Below are 27250 nucleotides of genomic sequence, written 5' to 3' on the forward strand. Positions count from 1 at the left end.
ATGTTGGCCATGCTCGCCTTGAACTCCTGGCCTCAAGTGATCCACCCGCCTCAGCCTCCCAAAGTGCTGGGATTACAGGTGTGAGCCACCACACCTGACGAATATTCCCTCTTTTTGACTTTTGACAGTTTGACTACTATGCACCACAGAGAAGACCTTTTTGGGTTGAATCTATTTGAGAACCTTTGAGCTTCCTAGATTTTGGCCATATCTCTCCCATGTCTGTTTTTAAAGCTCTTGATTGTATTTTTTTTTTTTTTTTGAGACAGGGTATCACTCTGCCACCCAGGCTGGAGTGCAGTGGCACAATCTTGGCTCACTGCAACCTCCACCTCCTGGATTCAAGCAATTCTCGTGTCTCAGCCTCCCAAGTAGCTTGGATGGCAGGCATGCACCACCAAACCCAAATAATTTTTGTATTTTTTAGAGACAGGATTTTGCCATGTTAATCAGGCTTGTCTTGAACTCCTGGCCTCAAGTGATCCACTGCCTTGGCCTCCCAAAGTGCTGGGAAAACAGGTGGGAACCACTGCACCTGGACTCTTGATTGTATTTTTATTTTATTCCTTAAATTCTTCAGCTCCACAATCTCTGTCTGGTTTTTAATGACACATATATCCTTGTTGAATTTCTCATAAGATCATAAATTGTTTTTCTAATTTCATTGATTTGTCTATCTGTATTCTGTATATCTCATAGTTTCCTTAAGATCATTATTTTGAATTCCTTCTTAGCCATTTGATATAATCTTTAAATTTAGGGTCTGTTAATGGGGAATTATTGTGTTTCTTTGGAGGTGTAATGTTTCCTTGCTTTTCATGTTTCTTGTGGCCCTAAACTGATTTTTGCACATCTGGGGGAACCGTTGCCTCTTCCAATGTTAGGGAGCTTTCATAGAGAAATACTTTTTCCAATAGTTGTCTCCTATAGTGTTCACTGAGTAGGGTGCTTTGACTTTGGTTCTGGGTGGGTGCAGTAATATAGTCTTCAGGTGACTTTTTTGGCTATAATCAGCATTCAGTGGTGTCTGTGAGTGCCTCAGTGGCCTGATGGTGAGTGTTTGTGGAGACAGTGGTATGGCTTTTCTTGGTGTGAGAGCCATCATTCAGATTAGTTCTCGGGCCTTAGGCATATGCATGCTAGCTGCAGTGCCTTTGCTAGTTGTGGGGTATTGCCAACAGCAAGGCGGGCACCAGGCAGGCCAGTCCTCAGTGCCTTAGAAGTGCAAGCAGCATATGGTGGCTCTGCTGGTGAAGGGGGTGGGGCTGTTGGCAGCAGTGGGTGCCAGATGGGATGCGCCTTGGGCCTTGGGGGGTGCATGTAGCATGCAGTGGCTCTGTCAGTTGAGGGTAGCCAAGTCATTTTAGACTAGCCAGTCCTCAGATGACCCAGTAGCTGCCCACAGATACATGAATGAGCTTAGTTGAGACAGGAAATCCTTTCTGCAAGCACCTGAATTGGACAGTTAAGCCCATCCCAAATTCACAAACCATAGTATCATGAGCCAAATAAATAGTTGCTGTCATAAGCCAGTAAGTTTTGGGGTGGTTTGTAACCACTGGCACAATTGTAACTGGTATCAATCCATTATGATTTTTTTACTTGAAAGAGTACATTTTTAAAAGAATACTGCCATATCTGGGTCAATATTAAACTTATGACTACACAGTCTACATTCACTGAGAAATGAGTATTTGTCAGATAAAGACCCTTACCTCGATTGGATTTCTATAGAAAGACTGACTTCCAGAAGATGGAAATGACATAGCAATAATACGTTCTGAAAGTCAAAATCATCACTATTACAAACATTATTATAGATTTCATATAACATACAAAAAATTAATTTATACATGATCAGACTCCATTTTCACAGAAAAAAACCTTTTAAGATTGAGGTTGACAGAAAAGAGCTAATACCCAGGATAATCAAATAACACATTAAATTATCCAACACAATGACCATTAAACTGGCATGGAGTTCTTAAGTCTCCACTAGTTCTAGCTGTATGCCATGTACTTATGATGGCCTCAGTCTGAAGTTCCCCTTGTTCTTAGAATTTATTTCTTATCTTAAATACCAGAGAAAATCCAAGATTTCTAGGCACCAGTGATGGCGGGAACTCCCAAGGTGCTTTGCAGCCCTCTGACTCAGAAAACCTGCGATCTACAAAGCACTGACCTCATTCTCCGGGGTTCTAGGATGAGAAGAGGTCTCTGTGGGATCCTTGGGACTCAGAAATAACTACTAGAGGTTAATAAATTGAAACTCAAATGGAGTCAGCTGAAAATCCATTCAAGTTCCTACGCTGCAACTGAGTAGTCCTGAATTGAGAAGACATGCAGATCTTCATTGCCAGGGCTAAACCACAAATATGTCACACTATCACAGTGGCATATATCCTCATGAATAAAGAATATTTTGAATGAGTGTGTCTTAGATGAGGCAAAAAAAAAATACAAGAAAAAGTGAAGTAATACAAGTAAATCAACAGTTAAGTGTCACAAACCTGTAATGTAAGTGAGGTCTAGGTCAAATCCATCCCTTGTGTATCGCCTTTTGTTTTCTGAAACCTGAGAGTTTAAAAATCATCATTAGTTTGTGAAACATTCATCAACATAAAAATAAAAAACATTATACAGTATAGATATCAACCCTTGCCAATGGGTCCCAAAACACAAAATATTTTTCTGAATCATAAGCATGTTTTGCCCACTTACCAGCCTTCTCATCAGCTTTTCAAGTTGTCTTTTTTGATGAACCAGATGAAAAATTCTTATCAGAATAATAAGTCGTAGAAGTCGAACTAAATGTGTCCATCTAACAATAAATTTAAAAGATCCATTTTTGCTTCAGAAAGGAATTTTATCAATATAAACTATGTCTAGAGCAGCAGTTGTTAACCAGAGGCAATTTTCCCTCTTCTCCCCAATTACCCACCTGGGGGATACTTGGCAATGTCTGGAGGCATTTAGGTTTTCACAACTGGCGGGCGTGCGTGTGTGTGTGTGTGTGTGTGTTACTTACATCTAGTGAATAGAGGCCAGGAATTTTGCTAAACACCCTGCAATTAATATAACTGCTCACCACCTTCTTATGACAATGATCTGGCCCAAAATGTCAGTAATGCTGAGGCTGAGAAATTCTGGTCTAGAGAAATAGTGATATGATAGACTCTTAGCATTTGTAAATTTAATTTTGGAATTTAAGACTAGCATTTTCAATTTTTCTACATCAAAACAAATAGATTATTCTTGTTCATCTTTGTTATTCCTATGAGTAACAGATGTTCACTACAGCTGCTAATGCACATCAGGCAGGCAACAGATTGAGATACTTCCAAAGTGTGCTAGCTGGTATCTCTCCTACCATCAGAACCACCGAAGCAGAGAACTGATGGTCTGGACTAGTGCTTCTCTGATTTGGGCACACATCAATAAGAGCCACCTGGAAAAGCTTGTTAAGCTGCAGATTGCTGGGTCCCAGAGATACTGATTCAGTGGGTCCAGGGTGGGGCCTAAGGTATTTTTCTTCTTATATTTCTAGCAAGCTGTCAAGTGATGCTGAGGTTTCTAGTCAGAGGACCACATTGGCTGAGGTTATTTTCAAATAACTCCAAAAGCCTATCACTTAACATGCTTTTAGTTGGGGCCTGAGCTGTAGTCCAGGGAAGCTGGGGTACAAAAAGAAATCAGCTATTTGACCCATGAACAAGCTTAGGAAGCCGCCATCTACATCCCAGTATACATTTGCTCTTTCATTTTCCTCATTGTCAGAGTAAAAAAAGAAAAAGAGTCACCAGGGCCTCATACACTCCTTAGTTTCCTAATCCCTAACAGTCCTAACTTTGCCTTAGCTTTCTTTGTTTCTACCACAACTATACTGCAAAACTCTACTCTTGTGTTGCTACATGTGTCATCTCCTAGTTTCTGTTCTGTTTGCTATTTTTTAGAAACTCATGATTGAAGTCACTCAAATTTTGCGTATGCTCAAATAAATTCCCTCTTGGCTGTAGGAAAAATCCAGACAGAACATTATGTGTAAGGGATTTGTAGTTGAAGCACAGAGGGGAATTGTTTTCAATATAAATTTTTTGATATAGCAGATATTAAACTGATAAGAATATTATACTTGATCTTAGCCAAAAGGCCAAAAAATGATACAAATGGGAATTTGATGAGAACTTCAAAATGTAGAGAAGTTAAAGTTAGTACAAGAGTAAAAGTCCTTCTTTGGGTACTGCATCTTCTTTATTCCATTAATGGTACTTAGTGTCTATACTCTTCACTGGTCCCTAAATATCGCAATCTTTAATTTCAAAGTATGTGGGAATTTACCTAAACATCTCATTTTAAAGCAATGTATTTGGTATAGAATGAGAACATTTGAAGTTGAAAAGATTATATAGCATAAAAGCCACAGAAAATGCTAAAATTAATGAAAAACTTTAAGAGAGGTAAGTCTTATGTTTCATACCTGGGAATATTCCTAAGCAACTTAATGTCAAAAAAAATGTAAACAACATCAACCAGCAGAGGAATCACAATAATGGCAGTATCTAAAATGTTAAATAAGTCAGAAAAATACTGCTGTCTCCTGCAATATAAAACAAAAAAAAAGTTCATTCCCCCCTGCAAGAAGAGATAGGAATATTTAAAGACCACAAACTATTGACTCATCTGCATTAAGAATTCTACTATCATGAATTATTTAAAATGTATTTTCTAGAGTAGACTAAGGGGAAAATATAACATTCATGGGAAGTTTTCAAACAATAAAATTATATTCATCATCTGACACTTATATGTGACTAAAACACCAACATGGCAATTCAAACATAATAAGAGATATAACTAAATGTGTAATAATCACCCTTATTGTGGACAATGGGGTATCTATCCCCTCAAGCATTTATCATTCATGTTACAAACAATCCAATTACACCCTTTCAGTCATTTAAAAATATACAATCAAGTTATTGTTGACTATGGTCAATCTGTTGTGCTATCAAATAGTAGGCGTTACTCAGTCTATTTTTTTGTACCCATTAACCATCCCCACCTCCCCATCCCCAAGCCCCTCCTACCATTCCCAGCCTCTGATGACCATCCTTCTACTCTCTAGGTCTATGAGTTTAATTGCTTTTTTTTTTTTTTTTTTTAGAGCCCCATAATAAGTGAGAACATGTGATGTTTATCCTTCTGTGCCTGGCTTATTTCACTTAACAAACATAGTGATCTCCAGTTCCATCCATGTTGTTCCAAATGACAGGATCTCTTTTTTTTTCTTTTTTTGAGATAGAGTTTCATTCTTGTTGCCCAGGCTGGAGTGCAATGGCGTGATCTCGGCTCACTGCAACCTCCACCTCCCGGGTTCAAGCGATTCTCCTGCCTCAGCCTCACGAGTAGCTGGGATTACAGGCGCCCGGCACCACACCCAGCTAATTTTTGTATTTTTAGTAGAGATGGGGTTTCTCCATGTTGGTCAGGCTGGTCTCGAACTCCTGACTTCAGGTGATCTGCCCACCTCAGCCTCCCAAAGTGCTGGGATCACAGGCATGAGCCAGTGCACTTGGCCAGGATCTTATTGTTTTTTATGGCTAAATAATACTCTCTTGTGTATATGTACTATATTTTCTTTATCCATTCATCTGTTGATGGACACAGGTTGCTTCCAAATCTTAGCCATTATGAACAGTGCTGCAACAAACAGGGAATGTAGATATCTCTTCTACATACTGATTTCCTTTCTTGTGGGTATCTACCTAGCAGTGGGATTGCTGGATCATATGGTAGTTCTATTTTTAGTTTTTTGAGTAACCTCCAAACTGTTCTCCAATTGATTCTACTAATTTACATTTCCATGAACAGTGTATGAGGGTTCTCTTATCTTCACATCTTTGTCAGGATTTGTTATTGCCTGACTTTTGGATATAAACCATTTTAGCTGGGGTGAGATGATATCTCACGGTAGTTTTCTACACTGTGAATTTCTCTAATGATCAATGATGTTAAGCATCTCTTGATATGCCTGTTTACCATCTGTATGTTTTCTTTTGAGAAATGCCTACTCAAATCTTATGCTCATTTAAAAAATTAGATTATTTGATTTTTTCCTAGAGAGTTATTTGAGCTCCTTACATATTCTGGTTATTAATCCCTTTTCAGATGGGTAGTTTGCAAATGTTTTCTCACATTCCGTGGGCTGTCTCTTCACTTTGCTAATTGTTTCCTCTGCTATGAAGCAGTTTTTTAACTTCATGTGATCCCATTTGCCCATTTTTGCTTTGGTTGCCTGTGCTTGTCAGGTATAGCCCAAGTAATTTTTGCTCAGACCAATGTCCTGGAGATTCTTCCCAATGTTCTCTTGTAGTATAGTAGTTTCACTGAGGTCTTAGATTTAAGTCTTTAATCCATGTTGATTTGATTTTTGCATATGGTGAGAGGTAGGGGTCTAGGTGCATTCTTCTGTATGTGTATATCCAGTTTTCCCAGAATCATTTGTTGAAGAGACGTCTTTTGTTCAATGTATGTTCTTGGCACATTTCTTAAAAATGAGTTCACTGTAAGTGTGTGTGGATTTGTTTCTGGGTTCTCTATTCTGTTCCAGTGGTCTATGTGTCTGTTTTTATGCCAGTGCCATGGTGTTTTGGTTATATAGTTCTGTAGTATAATTTGAAGTCAGGTAATGTGATTCCTCCAGCTTTGTTCTTTTTGCTTAGAATAGCTTTGGCTATTCTGGGTCTTTTGTGGCTCCATATAAATTTTAAGATTGTTTCTTCTATTTCTGTGAAGAATGTCATTCATATTTTGACAGGGAGTGCATTGAATCTGTAAATTGCTTTGGACAGTGTGGACATTTTAACAATATTGATTCTTCCAATCCATGAACATGGAATCTCTTTCCATTTTTTGGTGTCCTCTTCAATTTCTTTCATCAGTGTTTTATCATTTTCATTATAAAGATCTTACACTTCTTTGGTTAGGTTAATTTCTAGGTATTTAATTTTATTTGTGGCTATTGTATATAGGACCACTTTTTAAATGTCCTTTCCAAATGGTTCACTGTTGACATATAGAAATGCTACTGATCTTTGTATATTGATTTTGTATCCTGCAACTTTACTGAATTTATCAATTCTAATAGTTTTTTTTTTGTGGAGTCTTTAGTATTTTCCAAATAAAATGTATCATCTGCAAACACAAGGATAATTTTACTTCTTCCATCCCAATTTGGATTTCTTTTTTTATTCCCTTTCTTTCTCTTCTATAATGGCGCTAGCTAGGACTTCCAGTACTATGTTGAACAACACTGGTAAAAGTGGGCATCCTTATTGTGTTCTAGGCCACAGAGAAAACCTTTTCATTTTTTCCCCATTCAGTATGGTACTGACTGTGGGTCTGTCATATATGGTTTTTATTATGTTGAGGTGTGTTACATCTATACTCAGTTTTTTTAGGGTGTTTACCATGAAGGGATGTTGAATTTTATCAAATGCTTTTTCAGCATCAACTGAAATGATCTTATGGTTTTTATCCTTTATTGTGTGGATATAATGTATCACATTGATTGATTTGCAAATGTTGAACCATCCTTGCATCCCAGAGACACATCCCACTTGTCATGATGAATGATCTTTCCCATATATTGTTGAATTCAGTTTTCTAGTATCTTGTTGAGGATTTTTGCATCAATATTTATCAGATATATTAGCATGTTTTTGGTTTTGGCTTTGGTTTTTGGGTTTTTTTGTTTGTTTGTTTTATTTTTATTTTTTTTTTTTTGAGACTGAGTCTCACTCTGTCACCCAGGCTGGATGGAGTGTAGTGGCGTGATCTCAGCTCACTGCAACTTCTGCCTCCCAGGTTCAAGTGATTCTCCTGCCTCGGCCTCATGAGTAGCTGAAATTACAGGCGCCCAGCACCACACCCAGCTAATTTTTGTATTTTTAGTAGAGACGGGGTTTCACCATATTGGCCAGGCTGGTCTTGAACTCCTGACCTCCAGTAAACCACCCGCCTCTGCCTCCCAAATTGCTGGGATTATAGGAGTGAGCCACCACTTCCAGCCTACATGTGTCTTTATGGGAGAAGAGTGTTTCCTGTAGGCAACAGATCAATGGGTCTTTTTATTTATTTATTTATTTATTTTTGAGATGGAGTCTTGCTCTGTCACCAGGCTGGAGTGCAGTGGCGCCATCTCGGCTCACTGCAAACTCTGCCTCCCGGGTTCAAGTGATTCTCCTGCCTCAGCCTCCTGAGTAGCTGGGACTACAGGTGTGCACCACCACACCCTGCTAATTTTTGTATTTTTAGTAGAGACAGGGTTTCACCATGTTTGCCAGGATGGTCTCTAGCTCTTGACCTCGTGATCTGCCTGCCTTGGCCTCCCAAACTGCTGCGATTACAGGCGTGAGCCACCACACCTGGATGGGTCTTGTTCTTTCATCCATTCATCCACTGTCTTTTGATTGAAAAGTTTAGTCTACTGACACTCAATATTATTATTGATAAGTAAAGACTTACTCCTGCCATTTTGTTATTTGTTTTCTGGTTGTTTTGGGGTCTTCTCTTCCTTCTTTCCTTCCTGTCTTCCATTAGTGAAGGTAATTTTCTCTGGTGATATGATTTAGTTTCTTGTTTTTTATTTTTCGTGTATCCATTGTTATGTTTTTTGGTTTGAGGTTACCATGAGGCTTGTAAATACTATCTTATAATCCATTATTTTAATCTTATAATAACAGTTTTCATAAACAAGTAAAAAGAAAACTAATAAAAACTCTACAACTTAACTTTGTCTCCCTATTTTTTAACTTTTTGTTATTTCTATTTATGTCTTATTATACTATCTATGTCTTGAAAAGTTGTAGTTAATATTTTTGATTGGCTCACAGTTTAGTCTCTCTACTTAGAATAAGAGTAGTTTATAAATCATGGTTACAGTGTTATAACATTCTGCATTTTTCTGTATACCTACTATTACCAGTGAGTTTTATACCTTCAGGTTGTTACTTATTGCTCATTAATGTCCTTATCTTTCTGATTGAAATGCTCCCTTTAGCATTTCTTCTAGGACAGGTCTGGTGTTGACAAAATCCCTCAGCTTTTGTGTGGAAAAGTCTTTATTTCCCCTTCACTTTGAAGGATATTTTCACTGGATACACTGTTCTAGGGTAAATGTTTTTTTCCTTCAGCACTTTCAATATGTCATGCCACTCTCTCCTGGCCTGAAACATTTCTACTAAAGAGTCTGCTGCCAGATATATTGTAGCTCCATTGTATATTATTGGTTTCTTTTCTCTTGCTGCTTTTAAGATCCTTTCTTTATCCTTGATCTTTGGGACTGTGATTATTAAATTCCTTGAGGTAGTCTTCTTTGAGTTACATCTGCTTGGTGTTCTATAACTTTCTTGTGCTTGGATATTGATATCTTTCTGTAGGTTTGGGACATTCTGTTACTATCCCTTTGAATAAACTTTCTACACTCCCCACCTCCTCTTTAAGGCCAATACCACTTAGATTTGTCCTTTTGAGGCTATTTTCTAGATCCTGTAGGCATGCGTCATTGTTTTTTATTCTTTCCTTTGTCTCCTCTATGTATTTTGAAATAGCCTGTCTTCAAGCTCATTAATTCTTTCTTCTGGTTTATCAATTCTGCTATTAAAAGACTCTAATGCATTCTTTGTCATGCCAACTACATTTTTTGACTCCAGAATTTCTGCTTGATTCTTTTAAATTATTTCAATCTCTTTGTTAAACTTATCTAATAGAATTATGAATTCCTTCTCTGTGTTATCTTGAATTTCTTTGAGTTTCCTCAACGCAGCTATTTTTATTTCTTTGTCTAAAAGGTCACATATCTCTGTTTCTACAGGATTGGCCCCTGGTGTCTTATTTAGTTCATTTGGTGAGGTCACGTTTTCCTGGATAGTGTTGATGCTAGCAGATGTTCTTTGGTGTCTGGGCATTGAAGAGTTAGGTATTTATTGTAGTTTTCACTGTATTTATTGTAGTTTTCACTGTCAGGGCTTGTTTGTACCCATCTTTCTTGGGAAGGCTTTCCGGATATTTGAAAGAACTTGGATATTGTGATCTAAGCTGTATCTGCTTTAGGGGGCACCCCAAGCCTCCTAAACTCTGTGGTTCTTGCAGACTCATAGTGGTACTGTCTTAATGGTCTTGCACAAGATCCAGGATAATTCTCTGCATTACCAAAAAGAGACTCTTGTTTTCTTCCCTTACTTTCACCCAAACAAACAGAGTCTCTCTCTCTCTCTTCTGAGGCACCTAAAGCTTGGGATTGAGTGACACAAGCACCCCTGTGGCCACCACTACTGTGACTGCATTGGGTCAGACCTGAGGCCAGCACAGCACTGGGTCTTGCCCAAGACCTGCTGTAACCACTCCTTAGCTATTGCAGAAGTTTGCTGAAGGCCCTGGGGCTCTACAGTCATCACATGGTAAAAGCAGCCAGGCCTGTGTCCTTCCCTTCAGGATGGCAAGTTCTCCTAGCTTCCAGGTGGATCCAAAGGTGCTGTCTGGGAATCAGGGCCTAGATCAAAAACTTTAAAAGTCTACCTAGTGTTTTATTGTGCTATGGCTGAGCTGTCACTCAAACCACAAGATGCAGTCCCTCCCACTCTTTCCACCCCTGTCCAAAGGCAGAGGAGCATCAATCCATGGCCACCTCAAACACAGGCCAAGGGGGGTACCGCCAGACTACCGCCAATGTTCTCATAAGGCCCAAAGGCTCTTAAGTCAGTTTGTGGTGAATGCTCCTGTTAATTATTTTAAAATGCTTCTTTTTTATTTTTATTTTTATTTTTGAGATGGAGTCTCGCCCTGTCACCCAGGCTAGAGTGCAATGGTGTGATCTCGGTTCAGTGCAACTTCTGCCTCCCAGGTTCAAACGATTCTCCCGCCTCAGCCTCCCAAGCAGCTGGGATTACAGGCAACCACCACCACACCCAGCTAATTTTTGTATTTTTAGTAGAGACGGAGTTTCACCATGTTGGCCAGGATTGTCTCGAACTCCTGACCTTGGGATCCTCCCACCTCAGCCTCCCAAAGTGCTTCTTATAAAAGTACAAAATAGCTTAATGCATTATAAAAATAATCAAACTTACCCTTCTACAAATACTCGAAGAAGAACATCCATGAGAAAAAATAAGGCAATAGCTAGAGAAATAGAACGATAATCCAAAGGAATATAAAGTTTGCTGTCAGTGAAAATTAGGTCGGCAAGGAGGAGAGTGACATCCAGTAAGACCAGGAAAACTCCAAATATTCTAAAATAAATAAATAAATAAATGCAAAGATAAAGGGGCATTTGTCCCTATAGCTATACTATATTTAAGCCACTGATCAGGAACCAAAATGTTATTATTTAGTATTAAGCTGCCCAGTGGCAGGAAAAACTGTAATGCCTTAGAATCTCAGAAAAATCACCGTTTTCACCCAATAAAAGCAGTTCTTAATAAACAAAATTCTCACCAAACCACTTCACAAGATATTAGCATGGCCTTTTATAGTAGACACATCAGACCAACACCTCAAGAGAGAAAAGTAAAACTGAATTAAAATCACCTGTGTCTGTTTAGAAACTCTTCTTAAAATTTGAGAATTTCATAAGAAGTTTATACCAATTTCTCATAAAAAAATAAGCCCTCATTAATCTGGATAATTCTAAAGAATTTATTAATAAAAACCAAATGAAAGCATGAGTAACATAAGCTCTTAAAAGACCAGGATTTCTCATCAGTGACATTTTCAACAAGTACATGATTCCATATTTATGGGTACTTCTAGCATAGTGATGGGCATATGAGTCTTGAACTCTAAAGTACCTCCTGCCACTTGCTGTTACGTATTCTAAATACATTCTCCATAAATTGATTAGACTATTTGCCTAATCTATGAAGATGAATTAGTCTTTGAAGTAGTTTTTTAAAAACTTGCAGCTCGAATTCAAATATTATTAATTCAAAAGGAAACAATTATATTGCATAAATCTATATCATAGTATGAAATCTTACTCTTATCCAGAGAAGAGTCTAAGTAAATTGTTTCCAGAATTAAAGAGTAATTTCAGATATGTATAAGGTACTTAATAAAACACTTTACTAATAATTATAGAATTTTAACATTTGATTTTCATTAATGTTACTTTTGCAGATGGAAGAAAAACAATATTAATATGTTACTATTAATCTTAGGCAAAAGCCATTTATTTGCAATTCTTAATGTCCAGCTGAAACCAAAATTCCATGATAAATTAGATTACATTAGATGGGGCACATGGCTACTTAGCAACCAATGGACAATGGAAATGCTTTTTTGTCATTTTATTTCAGTGTTTCTCATTGAAATATTAAGTCTCATATATATATATATGTATGTGTAGATATATATGAGACTCATATATTTTTTTTTCTTTTTTTTTTTTTTTTTTACATGGAGTCTTGCTCTGTCACCCAGGCTGCAGTGCAATGGTGCAATTTCAGCTCACTGCAACTTATACCTCCTCGGTTCAAGCGATTCTTCTGCCTCAGCCTCCTGAGTAGCTGGGATTACAGGCACCCACCATTATGCTTGGCTAATTTTTGTATTTTTAGTAGAGATGGGGTTTCACCATGTTAGCCAGGCTGGTCTTGAACTCCTGACTTCATGTGATCCACCCGCCTCGGCCTCCCAGAGGGCTGGGATTACAGGTGTGAGCCACTGCGCCCAGCCAAGTCTCAGATATATTTAATACATGGTGTTTTCTATGTCTCACATACCCAAATGCAAAGGATGATACAATTGAACGCACAATTTTCTTAATCTTGCTGCTGCAAAAAGAAGTAAAAATAAAATTAATCAGATTTCTTCTAACATATATTGTAAATTTAACCAAAAAACAAAGGCCTTTATAAATATAATTTTAAAAGAAAATTATTCAGAAGTTGTATAACAAAATGCTTTTTACTAATAGCTAAAATTTTATTCTTCCTGCTCCATGAGTATTTTACTTGTTTACTATGCTATCCAGAAGACAGTAAACTTTGGATGTTTAGTAACATTTCCATTGCATGCAAAGCCCCAACCCCAACTTTATGGCAATACTAAACTTAAACTTGTGGTCATCAACTCAAGGAGTATAGCATGAAGACAGAAAAGGGTGGTAGAAGAGAACTGTATTTTAATGCCAGCCTGGGCAAGTCGTCAAACTTTGGCCAGATCTCAGTTTCCACCGCAATAAAATAAGGTGTTTCAGGAATGAGCATAGGGAGTAAATGATGCTCTTGTCATCTCCTCAAACTAGACACCTAGTGAACAGATACACATTAGCAAGAGTCGCATATGAGGTTGCAAAGGAACTTCAGAGGTAAGACATTTTAGTAAGATACACTTCAAAGGACAAACACCCGAAAGACTGGGCTCCTTCCATTAATCAAAGGAAGGAGAACCTGTTTAATGGAGCCTCCAATAATGCCTCATTTTACCTTATGGCTGGAGACAAGGTAGCTGATGAGGAACAATTTTTTTTGTCCTACTGAAGCCTCCTGTGTTGGAGGCTCTTCAGGAGAAGCCTCCAACACAGGAGGTTTCAGTAGGAGAAGTCTTCAGGAAGTTTCTGTCATACTGAAGCCTCCAACACAGAACTCAAATTTTACCCCGAGAGCCATGAATCCTAAGACAATGCTCACAGCCTGTGCCTAAGACTGGAGAACAAAGAGGGCAGATACTGAGCAGAACTGGGGCACTGACAATTGGCCTTTGACATGAACAGACATTTCTCAAAAGAAGACATACATGTGGCCAACAAGCATATGAAGAAAAGCTCAATATCACAAATTAGAGAAATGCAAATCAAAACCACAGTGAGATACCATTTCACACCTGTCAGAATGGCTATTACTAAAAAGTCAAAAAATAACAGATGCGGGCAAGGTTGCAGAGAAAAGGGAACACTTATACATTGTTGGTGGGAGTGTAAATTAGTTCAACCACTGTAAAAAGCAGTATGGCAACACCTTGAAGAGCTAAAAGCAGAACTATTTGACTGAGCAATCCCATTACTGAGTAGATACCCAGAAGAATATAAATCATTCTACTATAAAGATACATGCATATGAATGTTCACTGCAGCACTATTTACAATAGCAAAGACAGGCAATCAGCCTAGGTACCCATCAGTGACAGATTGGATAAAGAAAATGTGGTACATATATACAATGGAATACTATGCAGCCATAAAAAAAGAATGAGATCATGTATTTTGTGGGAACATGGATGGAGCTGGAGGCTCTTATCCTTAGCAAACTAGTGCAGAAACAGAAAACCAAATACTGAATGTTCTCACCTATCAGTGGTAGCTAAATCATAAGGACTTATGAACACAAAGAAGGAAATAGACACTAGGGTCTACTTAAGTGGGGAGGGTAGGAGGAGAGAGAGGAGCAGAAAAGATAACTATTTGAGTACTGAGCTTAATACCTGGATGATGAAATAATATGTAAAAAAAAAAAACCTCCCTGACACAAGTTTACCTATGTAACAAACCTCACGTGTACCTCCAAACCTAAAATAAAAGTTAAAAAAAAAAAAATTGGCCTTTGATGAATGATGTTAGGTTAACCTGAGATAAAGGAAATCCCCAATCCTTCTAATCTTCCCCTCTCCACCTGGACCCACCACCTCCGCCCAAGGCTTGGAGAGTGAAGGCTGATGTAGATGGAGGATCAATTGGCCAAAAGAGGTGAATTCTCTCCTCAAGTTGCCACTCCCTTACTACAAGAACCTCTGATCCCACACAGTCTACTGGATCTCTGGGTATCAAGGAAATGTCATAAATCTGAACTCACTTGACAATGTCACCATACAGAACCAAGCCTGACAGGTTACGAAGGCATGAAGAAGTGGCTTGGGTGGCTTTAGCCCCTTAATCTGTTTCAGTGTCCCCTGAAACTATACCAAGTAAATACACAATTGAGACTTTTTGGGTTAAAAAAAGTGTACTATGTAAATGCAGCTTCAAGCAGTTATGTGCAGAGTTTGCAGGGAAATAACTACGACTCAGTAAATTCATATCCAGGAAAAGTACTGTTTACACTCGGGAGCAACAGACAGACACTCCAACATGAAGCAACACGAAGCACAGCCTCCATGTACCTTTCCTAAAAACAATTACTCAAAGTTCTTGAGTCAGCTGAGCAATGAATCAAAATGAAGAACACAGAAATAAGGAAGATGACTTACAGAGAAAAGATGGTAAATAATATAAACTCAAAATTAGGTAAGTCTAAATAATAATTGTTAATGTAGCATAAAAATGTAGCAGGTGAACAAAAGCAATGGCAACAAAAGCCAAAATTCACAAACAGGATCTAATTAAACTAAAGAGCTTCTGCACAGCAAAAGAACCTACCATCAGAGTGAACAGGCAACCTATAGAATGGGAGAAAATTTTTGCAATCTACTCATCTGACAAAGGGCTAATATCCAGAATCTACAAAGAACTCAAACAAATTTACAAGAAAAAAACAACCCCATCAAAAAGTGGGTGAAGGATATGAACAGACACTTCTCAAAAGAAGACATTTATGCAGCCAACAGACACATGAAAAAATGCTCATCATCACTGGCCATCAGAGAAATGCAAATCAAAACCACAATGAGATACCATCTCACACCAGTTAGAATGGTGATCATTAAAAAGTCAAGAAACAACAGGTGCTGGAGAGGATGTGGAGAAATAGGAACACTTTTACACTGTTGGTGGGACTGTAAACTAGTTCAACCATTGTGGAAGTCAGTGTGGCAATTCCTCAAGGATCTAGAACTAGAAATACCATTTGACCCAGCCATCCCATTACTGGGTGTATATCCAAAGGACTATAAATCATGCTGCTATAAAGACACATGCACACGTATGTTTACTGCGACACTATTCACAATAGCAGACTTGGAACCAAGCCAAATGTCCAACAATGATAGACTGGATTAAGAAAATGTGGCACATATACACCATGGAATACTATGCAGCCATAAAAAAGGATGAGTTCATGTCCTTTGTAGGGACATGGATGAAGCCGGAAACCATCATTCTCAGCAAACTATCGCAAGGTCAGAAAACCAAACATGTTTTGGTTCTCACTCATAGGTGAGAATTGAACAATGAGAACCCTTGGACACAGGAAGGGGAACATCACACACCGGGGCCTGTCATGGGGTGGGGGGATGGGGGAGGGATAGCATTAGGAGATACATCTAATGTAAATGACAAATTAATGGGTGCAGCACACCAATATGGCACATGCATAAATATGTAACAAACCTGCATGTTGTGCACATGTACCCTAGAACTTAAAGTATAATAATAAAAAAAAAAGTAGCAGGTGAAAATGTAAATAAATGATTCTAAAAGTAAAGATAAATAATATAAAATCATGAATAATAGTATTGATTTGAATTTTTAGGCATTCTTACACTAGGATTCAAGGTGTGGAAGAAGATAGAAGTAAAGGGAGGTTGCATTTCTTATCTTTCACAGGTACAAGTCCAGTTTTATTCTCGATATTAATGGAAAAAATGGTATAATTATGTTTTCTAAACATTTAAATATAAACATTGATAGACTAGAAATGGGCTTCTGACTTGCATATCAATAAAAAATGCAAGGGATAAAAACAAATCAATTAATAGCAAAATATAGACAAATTTACAAAGAAAATATCAAAGTATTTTTAATAAAGAAAAAGATGATAAATAAAACTGAACATACCAGAAATCATAAATACAAACATATTACTCTCATATTGCATATTGAGAAATACTGTCAGATAACTTTGAAATTAAAGGCATTACATGCTATACACGAGAGACAAAAACTAAATTTAAATGACAATTCAGAAATAAAGAGATAGAGGCCAGGCGCGGTGGCTCACGCCTGTAATCCCAGCACTTTGGGTGGCCAAGGCAGGCGGATCATGAGGTCAAGAGATCGAGACCATCCTCGCCAACATGGTGAAACTCCGTCTCTACTAAAAATACAGAAAATTAGCTGGGCGTGGTCGTGCATGCCTGTAGTCCCAGCTACTCAGGAGGCTGAGGCAGGAGAATCGCTTGAACCTGGGAGGCGGAGGTTGCAGTGAGCTGAGATGGCGCCACTGCACTCCAGCCTGGTGACAGAGCGAGACTCCGGCTCAAAAAGAAAAAAAAGATAGATAAAGATATGAGATACTAAACCTTAAAACACTAAAAGTTCCAATATTAATATCAAAGGTGAATTAAAAGCACAAATATTAACTATGAACATGACTCATTTTTTATCAGTAGAAGGTGGAAGCTACATGACACTAACAAGACCATGTTTAATGAAATGGGATTTGTATTGAAGGCAGGTGCTATCTCTCCCACTGGACACATTTTTCTCTGGTACAGACTCGGGGTAGGGAGATGGCCATGATGCAAAGCACGAAAAACACTGTAGTGACTCTGGTCTTCCTGCTCACTCTAGATCACTAAAACAGGGTAAGGACAATACAGGGGGATGACATGTTCATGCTGAGAAAACTATGAGTTACTTAGGAGAAAAGTAAATTTCTACACTTTATACCTTAAGACAAAGTAAATTCAGGGCAGATATTTTATTTAAATGAAGAAAATAAATTCAAAACAAAAATTTTGGTGAATATATTTAAAATCTTGGGGTAAGAAGGACTTTCTGAGAATAATATTAAAGGCATAATCACAAAGAAAAGTACAGATACATTTGATTACATGAGGATTAAATGCTTTTATATAATGAAAAAGCAAGACAACCTGGGAGAAATTGCTTATATTACATAAAATAGAAAAAGGATCAATAGATTTAACTTTCCAGTCCAAAGACAGAAAAGGATAAATGAAGGTGTGTCAAAGAATGTGCATTAGAACAAATATATTTACTAATATCAGAGAAATCAATGATGGCTACTGTTAAGTGTGGGAGGGGAGAAATGTACACTTTGCATCTTGATGTTAAAGCACATATCAATATCAATAGCGTCACAATCATTCCCTTTGATGCAGAATTTCCACTTCTGAGAATTTATAACAAGCAAATAACCAACAGTATACAGAGATTTAGCCTCAAATATATTCATTTTTGTAACAGTTAAAAACTTGTAAAAAACTTAATTGTTCAGCAATATCTGACTATTAAATGAATTACAGCACATCTACACCATGAAATATTACACAACTGTTACAAATAATGTTGTAAGTGCACATGAATATATATTAACAAAAAAATATAGTCATGATGTCATTAAGTAATAAGGTTATTTACAAAAGAATAAGTATGGTCTCATATCTATAAACAAAAAAAGTATATGCTTAAAGAACTTAGAAGTGCATGCATCAAAGTTTAAGCATGACTATATGTGGGTAGATTTGTTGATTGTATTTTCTGATTTTCCTTTAATGAACTCTTATGTTATTTTCAGTTTTTAGAATAAAACCTATTTACAGAACTACAGAGTTTTCAAAGTATTTTTGCATGTTATTTTCGTTTTATTACTAATTTTTTACAATACAATATCCAGTACATAGATTGCATTATAGCCAGTTTACATTTGAATAATCTGAAAGTTAAAGAGGGTTAGTGACTTGCTGAGTATCAGGTGAATGAACATATGATGTCAAAGCCAAGCGCTGATTCCAGCTTTTACTATAAATCCAATATCATCCCCCTGGTATGAAACACCAGCATTTCTCACAGGGACTACTGCAAATTCCTCCTATATCTATGTAATGAGACTTTGTAATTTAAAAATAAAATAAAATGAAAACCTGCTTTATTTTGTTTGGAGCAGGGAAAGAAGGAAATGCTTGCCTTGCTTAATCTGTCTAATTTTGTTTCAGCCCTGGGCAGCTCCATTACAGAAAATGTATAGCTAATTTGCAGACACACAGTTTAATTCAGTGGCAAATTCAGGGTAATTTGAAAAACTATTTGTATTTGCCCTCTTTGTTTCCGATCTTTGTTTAGACACCAACAGCTTACAACCATGGTGAGTTAACTTCCTCTATGGCAGTACTTCCTCTCCAGCATTGACACAAGCTGGAGAATGGTTATACGACTGGGCAAGAAAGAAGCAGAAGAAAAATCTCCCGAATATGTCTGCAGTTCAGACACAAGCCAGTTTAAGAATGTATTGTTTCATTACAGTGAGTACATGATAAAATGCCTTCAGGTCAGTGCAACAGGAAGTACTCTAGTGAGATTAGAAACAAATAAGAATAAAATCCCAATGAGCATAAGGAGGTCTTTAGTTAGCAAAACATGTTTGCTTTTGCTATCAATACTATTTGCTCATAGGCAAAATCTACAAAATTGGGAATCACACCATATCCAGTAAAAATGAGAAACGTTCACTATTGATGAGTTAAGTAGCATTCTGCATTCCTGTTTTTTTCAAAAAAAAAACTTTTAATGGAATTAATTTCCTCTAAGAATACTTTTTACATTTTCAAGCTAGAAGAACATTTATTTCTGAATGGATGGAATTTTTTTTTCAAAATAATACTTGTCTAAGAATTCAACTGGAGTAAATACAGTGTACCCTCCCACCCATACATTTTGATATCTTTCCATAGTTTCCCTTTTTCCTTCTTGCCTCAGCAGAAGCCCTATTTCACTAAAGGTAAGAGATCCATCAGTGGCTCCCTCCTTTCATACTTCAAACTGACTTACTCATATGAAGCAACATTTTCAGCATCTTCAACTTCAAACTTGGAAAGTCGTTCTAACATACTTTAGCCACCAAAAAAAAATGCAAAAATATATCATTAGATATTTGCTACACAAAATAGTGATGAAAAATATATTTGAATAACAAGAATCCAATGAATCTAAAGAATATAGTAAACATGACTTAGCTCACTGGAAGACCTAATATTTAAGAAAGAAAATTACAATCATTAACCAGAAACTCTTTCCTCATGGATACTCCTAACACTGAATTTTGCATATTTTTATCTTCTTTTCTCTCTCTGTCTCTTTCTCTATATATGTATATAAAGATATATAAAAGAATATGTATACAGATATATAATATATAAATAATATGTGTATAGACGTATCTCAAAGACATTGTAGGTTTCATTCCAGACCACTGCAATAAAGCAAAAACTGCATTAAGCAACTCACACAAATGTTTTGGTTCCCCTGTGCATATAAAAGTTATGTTTACCCTACACTGTAGCCTGTTAAGTTTGCAATGGCATTATGTTCAAAAAACTTATGTACATACCTTAATTAAAAACTACTTTATTGGTTAAAAAATGCTAATGATCACCTGAGCCTTTAGCAAGTCATAGTCTTTTTGCTGGTGGAGGGCATTGCCTCCATGTTCATGGCTGCTGACTGATCAGAGTGGTGGTTACCAATGGTTGGAGTGGCTGAGGCAGTTTCTTAAAACAGGCCAACAATGAAGTTTGCTATAGCAAATGACTCTTCTTTTCACAAGTGAGGATTAAGTGGTGAAGCCATCAGGTCCTGGACTTTGTTGAAAGCCTTTTTATTACTGATTCAATCTCATTACTTATTTTTGGTCTGTTCAGGTTTTCTATTTCTTCTTGGTTTAGTCTTGGTAGGTCGTATGGGTCAAGGATTTTGTCCACCTCCTCTAGGTTTTCAAATTTATTGTAGAGTTGCTCATAATAGTCTTTAATAATTCTTTTTATTTCTGTCATATCTGTTATGAGGTCTCTTTTTTTGTTTCTGATTTTACTTATTTGGGTCTTCCCTTTTTCTTAATTAGTCTAGCTAATGGTTTGTTGATATTTTTTAAACCTGCTTTTTGTTGTTAACCTTTTGTAATTTTTGCCTCAAACTTGTTTATTTCTGTTTGGTCTTCATTATTTATTTCCTTTTAATAATTTGGGGTTTGGTTTGTTCTTACTGTTCCAGTTTCTTGAGGTAGAATTGTTCAGTGGTTTATTTGAAAGTTTTCTAGTTTTTTTGATCCAGGCATTTATTGCTAAAAACATACTTCTTTTTTTTTTTTTATACTTTAAGTTCTAGGGTACATGTGCACAATGTGCAGGTTTGTTACATATGTATACATGTGCCATGTTGGTGTGCTGCGCCCATTAACTCGCCATTTACATTAGGTATATCTCCTAATGCTATCCCTCCCCCCTCCCCCTACCCAACAACAGGCCCCAGTGTGTGATGTCCCCCTTCCTGTGTCCAAGTGTTCTCATTGTTCAATTCCCACCTATGAGTGAGAACATGCGATGTTTGGTGTTTTGTCCTTGCAATAGTTTGCCGAAAAAATGATGAGTTCATGTCCTTTGTAGGGACACGGATGAAGCTAAAAACATACTTCTTAATAACTGCTTTTGCTGTGTCCCCTGTTTTGGTATATTGTGTTTCTAGTTACATTTGTTTCAAAGAATTCTTAAATTTCATTCTTAATTTCTTTCTTCACTCATTGTAACTCAAGGGCATGTTGTTTAATTTCCATATGTCTGTATAGTTTTGAATGTTCCTCTTGTTATGAATGTCTAGTTTTATTCCATTGTGGTAAGATAAGATACCTGATAGAATTTCAATTTTTAAAAATTTGTTGAGACTTGTTTTGTAGCCTAACATATGGTCTATCTTGGATAATGTTTCATATGCTGATGAAAAGAATGTGTATTCTGCAGCTGTTGGGTGAGATGTTCTGTATGTTTGTTACTTATGTCCATTTGGTCTATGGTGGAATTTAAGTCTGATGTTTCTTTGTTGATTTTCTGTCTAGATGATTTGTCCAATGCTGAAAGTGGGATACGGAAGTGCCCAACTTTTATGGTAATGGGGTCTATCTCCCTCTTTAGATCTAGTAATATTCGCTTTATATATCTAGGTGCTCTGGTATTTGAGTGCATACATATTTACAATTATACACATATTACAATTATATTTCTTACCAAATTGAACACTTTATTACTACATAATAATTTTGTTTGTCAATTTTTATGGTTTTTAACTTGAACTCTGTTTTGTCTGATACAAGTATAGCTATTCCTGCTCACTTTTGGCTTCCATTTGCATAGAATATCTTTTTCCATCCCTTCATTATCAGTCTATGTGTTTCTTTACCAGTAAGGTGGGTTTCTTTTAGATAAAATATAGTCGGGTCTTATTTTTTAATCCATTCAGTAAGTCTATATCCTTCATGGGGTATTTAATCTATTAACATTCAAAGTTATTATTGGTAGGTGAGGAGTTACTTCCAACATTTTATTGTTTTCTGGTTGTTTTGTATATGTTTTATTCCTTTCTTCCTGTTTACTTTTGAAGTTGGGTAGTTTTCTGTAGTGATAAGGTTTCATTCCTTTCTCTTTCTCCTTTATGTATTGACTCTAACAGTGACTTTTAAAGTTTTGCATGTTTTTATGATGGTGGTTATCATCTTTTTACTTCCAGATGTAAGACTCCCTTGGGCATTTCTTGTAAGGCTGGTCTAGTGTTGATGAATTATCTTGGTTTTTGTTTATCTATGACAGATTTTATGTCTTCTTCATTTGTAAAGGATAGCTGTTCTGGGTATAATATTCTTGGCTGAAAGATTTTTTTTCTTTCAGAACTTCGAATATATCATCCCATTCTCTTCTAGCCTAAGGTTTCTGCTGAGAAATCAGATGTTAGTCTAATGGGGATTCCATTATAAGTGTGTTGCTTTTCTCTTGCTATTTTAAAAAATCTTTGTCTTTGATTTTTCACAATTTGACTATAATGTCTGGGTTGAATGTATTTGGGGTTCTTTGATCTTTCTGGAACTAGATGTCTAGCTCTGTCTCAAGACTTAGGAAGTTTTATGCTCTCATTTTATTAAATATGAGCTTTTCCTTCTGGAATGCCCATAATATGAATATTTGATCAAATTAATGGTGTCCCATGAATCCTGTAGGCTTTTTTCATTCTTTTTTATCCTTTTTTGCCTTCCTGTGTTATTTCAAAAGACTTGTCTTCAAGTTCAGAAATTATTTCTTCTGCTTGTTCTTGTCTGTAAAGCCGTTGATTGTATTTTTTCATTTCATCTATTGAACTGTTTAGCTCTTAGGGCTTCTGTTTGGTTATTTTTATGATATCTGTATCTTTACTGAATTTCTCTTTCAAATCATGTTTTCCTGATTTCATTGACTTGTCTATCTGTATTACCTTATATCTCACTGAGTTTCCTTAAGATTATTCTTTTTTCTGTCATTTCATATGTTTATGATTGGGTTCTATTACTGGATAATTATTATTTCCCTTTGTAGATGACATGTTTTCTTGCATTTTCACGGTTGCTGTGTTTCTGAATTGATTTCTATGCATCTGGTGAAAAAGTCACCTTTTCCAATTTTATGGAGTAGGTTTACTTGTATGAATTTATTTGTATGAATGGGTCTTGGATGTCAGTTCATTGGGGTATACTGGCCTTGGTTCTACATGGATGCAGTAAGTGTAGTCTCCATATAGTTTATTCAGCTGTGATCCACACTAGTAACATTTCCAAGTTACTCAGTGGCCTAGGCTAAGGAAGTTTGTGGTGATGGTGGTGCAGCCTTGCCAGGAGTGGGCTCACTGGGCTGTTTCTCAGGGTAGGGGTGTGTGCAGGCATACAGTGGGTCAGAAAACTTGGAGTATGGCTTTATGCGGCTGGCCATGGTCCTGTCACTCTAGCCAGGAGCATGGGGATGCAGTTGCTCAACCAGGGCATGCCTGCCAGATGTGCCTTGCAGGACAGTTTCTCAGGCCCAGGATGCTGGCACACAGCTGTTTGCCTGGCCTGGAAGCATGCACTCCAGGAGTGGCCTGAAGGGCTGTTTCCCATACCTGGTATGTGGGTACACAGCTGCTCATCTGGCCTGGGGCCAGTCTGCTGGGGGAAACTCATGGGCCAAATATATAGCTGCATAGCTGCTAAGCTGGACTGAAGATATCCTTGCCAGGGCTGGCCAAGAGGGGGTGTTTCTCAGGCCTGGGACATAGTCAAATGATTTCTCAGCTGTCCTGGATGTGTGTCTGCTGGGGGTAGTCCACAGAGCTATTCTAGCTCAGAATGTGGGCACACTGCTGCTCAGCTGGCCTGGGTGGTGCCTGCCAGGGGAAGCCCAGGGGACTGCTTCTATGAGCCAGGATGTGGACACGAGGCTGCTCGGCTGGCCTAGGGGCATGTCTTCTGGGAGTAGCCCATGGGGCTCTTTCTTAGGTCCAGGACATGGGCATTCATGGCTGACTGGCTGGTCTGGAGGTGCATCTTCTGGGAATGGACACAGGACTGTTTCTCAGGCTCATGAAAGGTTGCACAGCTGCTTAGTTGGCCTGGGAGTGTTTCTGTGGGGGGTGGCCTAAAGGGCTGTTCCTCAAGCTGGGACATAGGTATGTGGCTGCTTAGTTGGCCTGACAGTCTGCTGGCCAGAGTAAGCTCCCAGGGTTGTTTCTCGGCCCTGAGACTTGGGCATACACAGCTGCTTGTCTCTCAGGTCTGAGACACAGGTGCAAGGCCCACTCGGTGGTGTGCCTACTGGGGGCAGCCTGTGGGACTGTTTCTCAGGCCCTTATTAAAGGCAGAGGGCTCCTGGGCAGGCCAGGAGCATGTCTGTGGTGGATGGGGCCTGCAAGGCTGTTTCTCAGGTCCTGAGCATGGGCTCATAGTCACTCTGTTGACCTGGGGGTGTATCAGCTGCTCAGAGGCTTAGGAGCCTCTCCCACTTGGGAGAGGGCATGTAGTGGTTTGGCTGTCTTAAGAGTGAGTTTACCCTGGATGGGACTGCAGATTATTCCTCTGTCTGGAAGTGTGGTGGTGGGGGTTGATTTCCCTGCTCTGCAGTACTTGAGTTACAGCCAGTCCTAGGACCAACCTCCACACAGCTGGGATTGTGGCTTTAACCCACCCATGTGGGCTTGGTGTACTGAAGATAAAGCTCCAGCGCTGGAGAGGCACAGTGGCTACTGGCCCCCAGAAGAGGGCACACTCAAGAGATGACTCTGGTCTGAAGGTGCTGTGTTACTGCAGCTTAAGTCTCTGGGGGTGGGAAGTCTTCACCTTGTACTCCTAGTCCAGGACATGCAGCTGTGTCAATTCTTGGCAGTACTCCAAACTGGCCTCAGGGCTTGCAAAGACTGTGAGATTCTCCTGTTGTAAAGACTTTGTGTTTGTGATGGCAGCGGGGTGGCAGGGATCTTCTGCTTACCTTCACCCTGCAATGAGAAGTCCCTCCTGTCTCTGGGCCAATTCAATCCAGATGGGGCAGAAGGGGCTGCACAGGCTGAGTGCTTCCATGCTGTGGCAACTTCCAGTCACCACAGATGCATCTCCACTCCTTTGCTGCACTCCAGGACTATCCCTCTGATACTCTAATCAAATCTTAGATGTGTATTTCTTGCCTAGGTTCTTTCTTGTAGGGGAGATGAGCACCAGGCATCTCTAGTCACCCATCTTGCTTGATTTAGCATAATTCCTAAGGGCCCTAGGATTTTCAGAATAGTCAATGATTGTTGGATTCAACTTAAAGTCACCAGCTTCATTAGCCCCTAACAAGAGAATTGGCCTGTGCTTTGAAGATTAGAAACCATGCATTGACATCTCCTCTCTAAATATAAAAGTCCTAGATGGCATCTTCTTCCATTAAAAGGCTATCTTGTCTACATTGAAAATGTGTTGTTTAGTGTGGCCACCTTCATCAATTATCTCAGCTAGATCTTCTGGATAACTTGCTGCTGCTTCTGCATCAGCACTTGCTGTTTACCTTGCACTTTTATGTTATGGAGATGGCTTCTTTCCTTAAACCTCATGAACCAACCTTTTAGCTTCAAGCTTTTCTTCTGCAGCTTCCTTACCTCTCCCAGGCTTCATTGAATCGAAGAGAATGAGGGCCTTGTCCTGGATTAGGCTTTGGCTTAAGGGAATGCTGTGGCTGGTTTGATCCTTTATCCAGACCACTAAAACATTCTTCATATTAGCAATCAGACTGTTTTGCTTTCTCATCATTTGTATGTTCACTGGAGTAGCAGTCTTAATTTTCCTCAAGAAGTTTTTTGGCTTTTTTGTTTTGCTTTTGTTTTACATTCACAACTTGGCTGAACTGGTGCAAGAAGTCTAGCCTTCCTCACAATCATTTCTAGCTTTTGGTTTAAAGTGAGAGCCATGTGACTCTTCCTTTCACTAGGACACTCAGAGACCATCATAGGCTTATTAAATGGCCTACTTTCAATATTGTTGTGTCTCAGGGAATAGGGAGGCCCAAGGAGAAGGAGAGAGATGGGGGAATGGCTAGTCAGTGGAGCAGTCGGAACAAACATGTCATTGATTAGGCTTGTCATCTTAATATGGACATGGTTTGTATTGCCCCAATACAATTACAATAGCAACATCAAAGATCACTGATCACAGATCACCATAACAGATATGATAATAAAAAGTTTGGAATATTGCAAGAATTATTAAAATGTGACAGAGACACAAAGTGAGAACATGCTGTTGGAAAAATAAAACCAGGAGACTTGCTCAATGCAGGGTTGCTACAAACCTTCAGTTTATAAAAAAGTAATATCTGAGGGGCAATAAAGTAAAGCACAATAAAACAAGATATACCTGCATATACACACACATATATGTATATATAAACTATATATGTGTATATATACATATATATGCTAAAGGATATATACATATATGTTTACATACATATATACACATGCTCATATGTATATTAAAGGATATATATATGACTACTGATGTTATTAATTTGGGTCAGTGCTAAAGAATATATCTATATATAGATATGTATATATAGATATATATACACACATTTAAATATGCACATATGTAGACATATGTATATAGATATGTGTGTATCTATATACACACAAATACATATTTATATATCTATATATACTACATATATAGCTAAAAGATATATCTGTATATATATATACACACACACACATATATACATGTGTGTTATATGTGTGTGTGTGTGTATGTGTGTGTGTGTGTAGATACATCCTTTAGCACTGACCCAAATTAATAACATCAGTAGTTTTCAATGACACCACCACTGAAAGGTGAGTTATATCAAAGATATATCAAAGTAGTGAAAGACTACTGATGTCATTTTATCCGGGCCAGTGCTGAGAATTAAAAATGTACACATCAGGTCAAGTGACTTCAGAGATATACTTTTCTGGTTGAAGTTATGTACAACTGCTCTAAATTTATAAACTGGCGGAACTCTGAAAATG

General features: G+C 37.9%; 1 protein-coding gene and 1 pseudogene across 1 annotated transcript in view; both read right to left on the reverse strand.

Annotated features, from left to right (window-relative positions):
* The window catches only part of LOC134759923 (phosphatidylinositol 3,4,5-trisphosphate 3-phosphatase TPTE2-like), a 129183-nt gene that overhangs the window by 39839 nt on the left and 62094 nt on the right, over positions 1-27250 (reverse strand). Inside the window, 7 exon segments of the mRNA XM_063715080.1 lie at positions 1716-1780; positions 2511-2574; positions 2722-2821; positions 4478-4597; positions 11127-11288; positions 12780-12830; positions 19721-19780. Coding sequence (XP_063571150.1) covers positions 1716-1780; positions 2511-2574; positions 2722-2821; positions 4478-4597; positions 11127-11288; positions 12780-12830; positions 19721-19780 — 622 coding nt within the window.
* LOC112128674 (U2 spliceosomal RNA) lies at positions 4067-4162 on the reverse strand (annotated as a pseudogene).

The sequence above is a fragment of the Pongo abelii genome, chromosome 14, assembly GCF_028885655.2.
Source record: "Pongo abelii isolate AG06213 chromosome 14, NHGRI_mPonAbe1-v2.0_pri, whole genome shotgun sequence".
Classification (NCBI taxonomy): Eukaryota; Metazoa; Chordata; class Mammalia; order Primates; family Hominidae; genus Pongo; species Pongo abelii.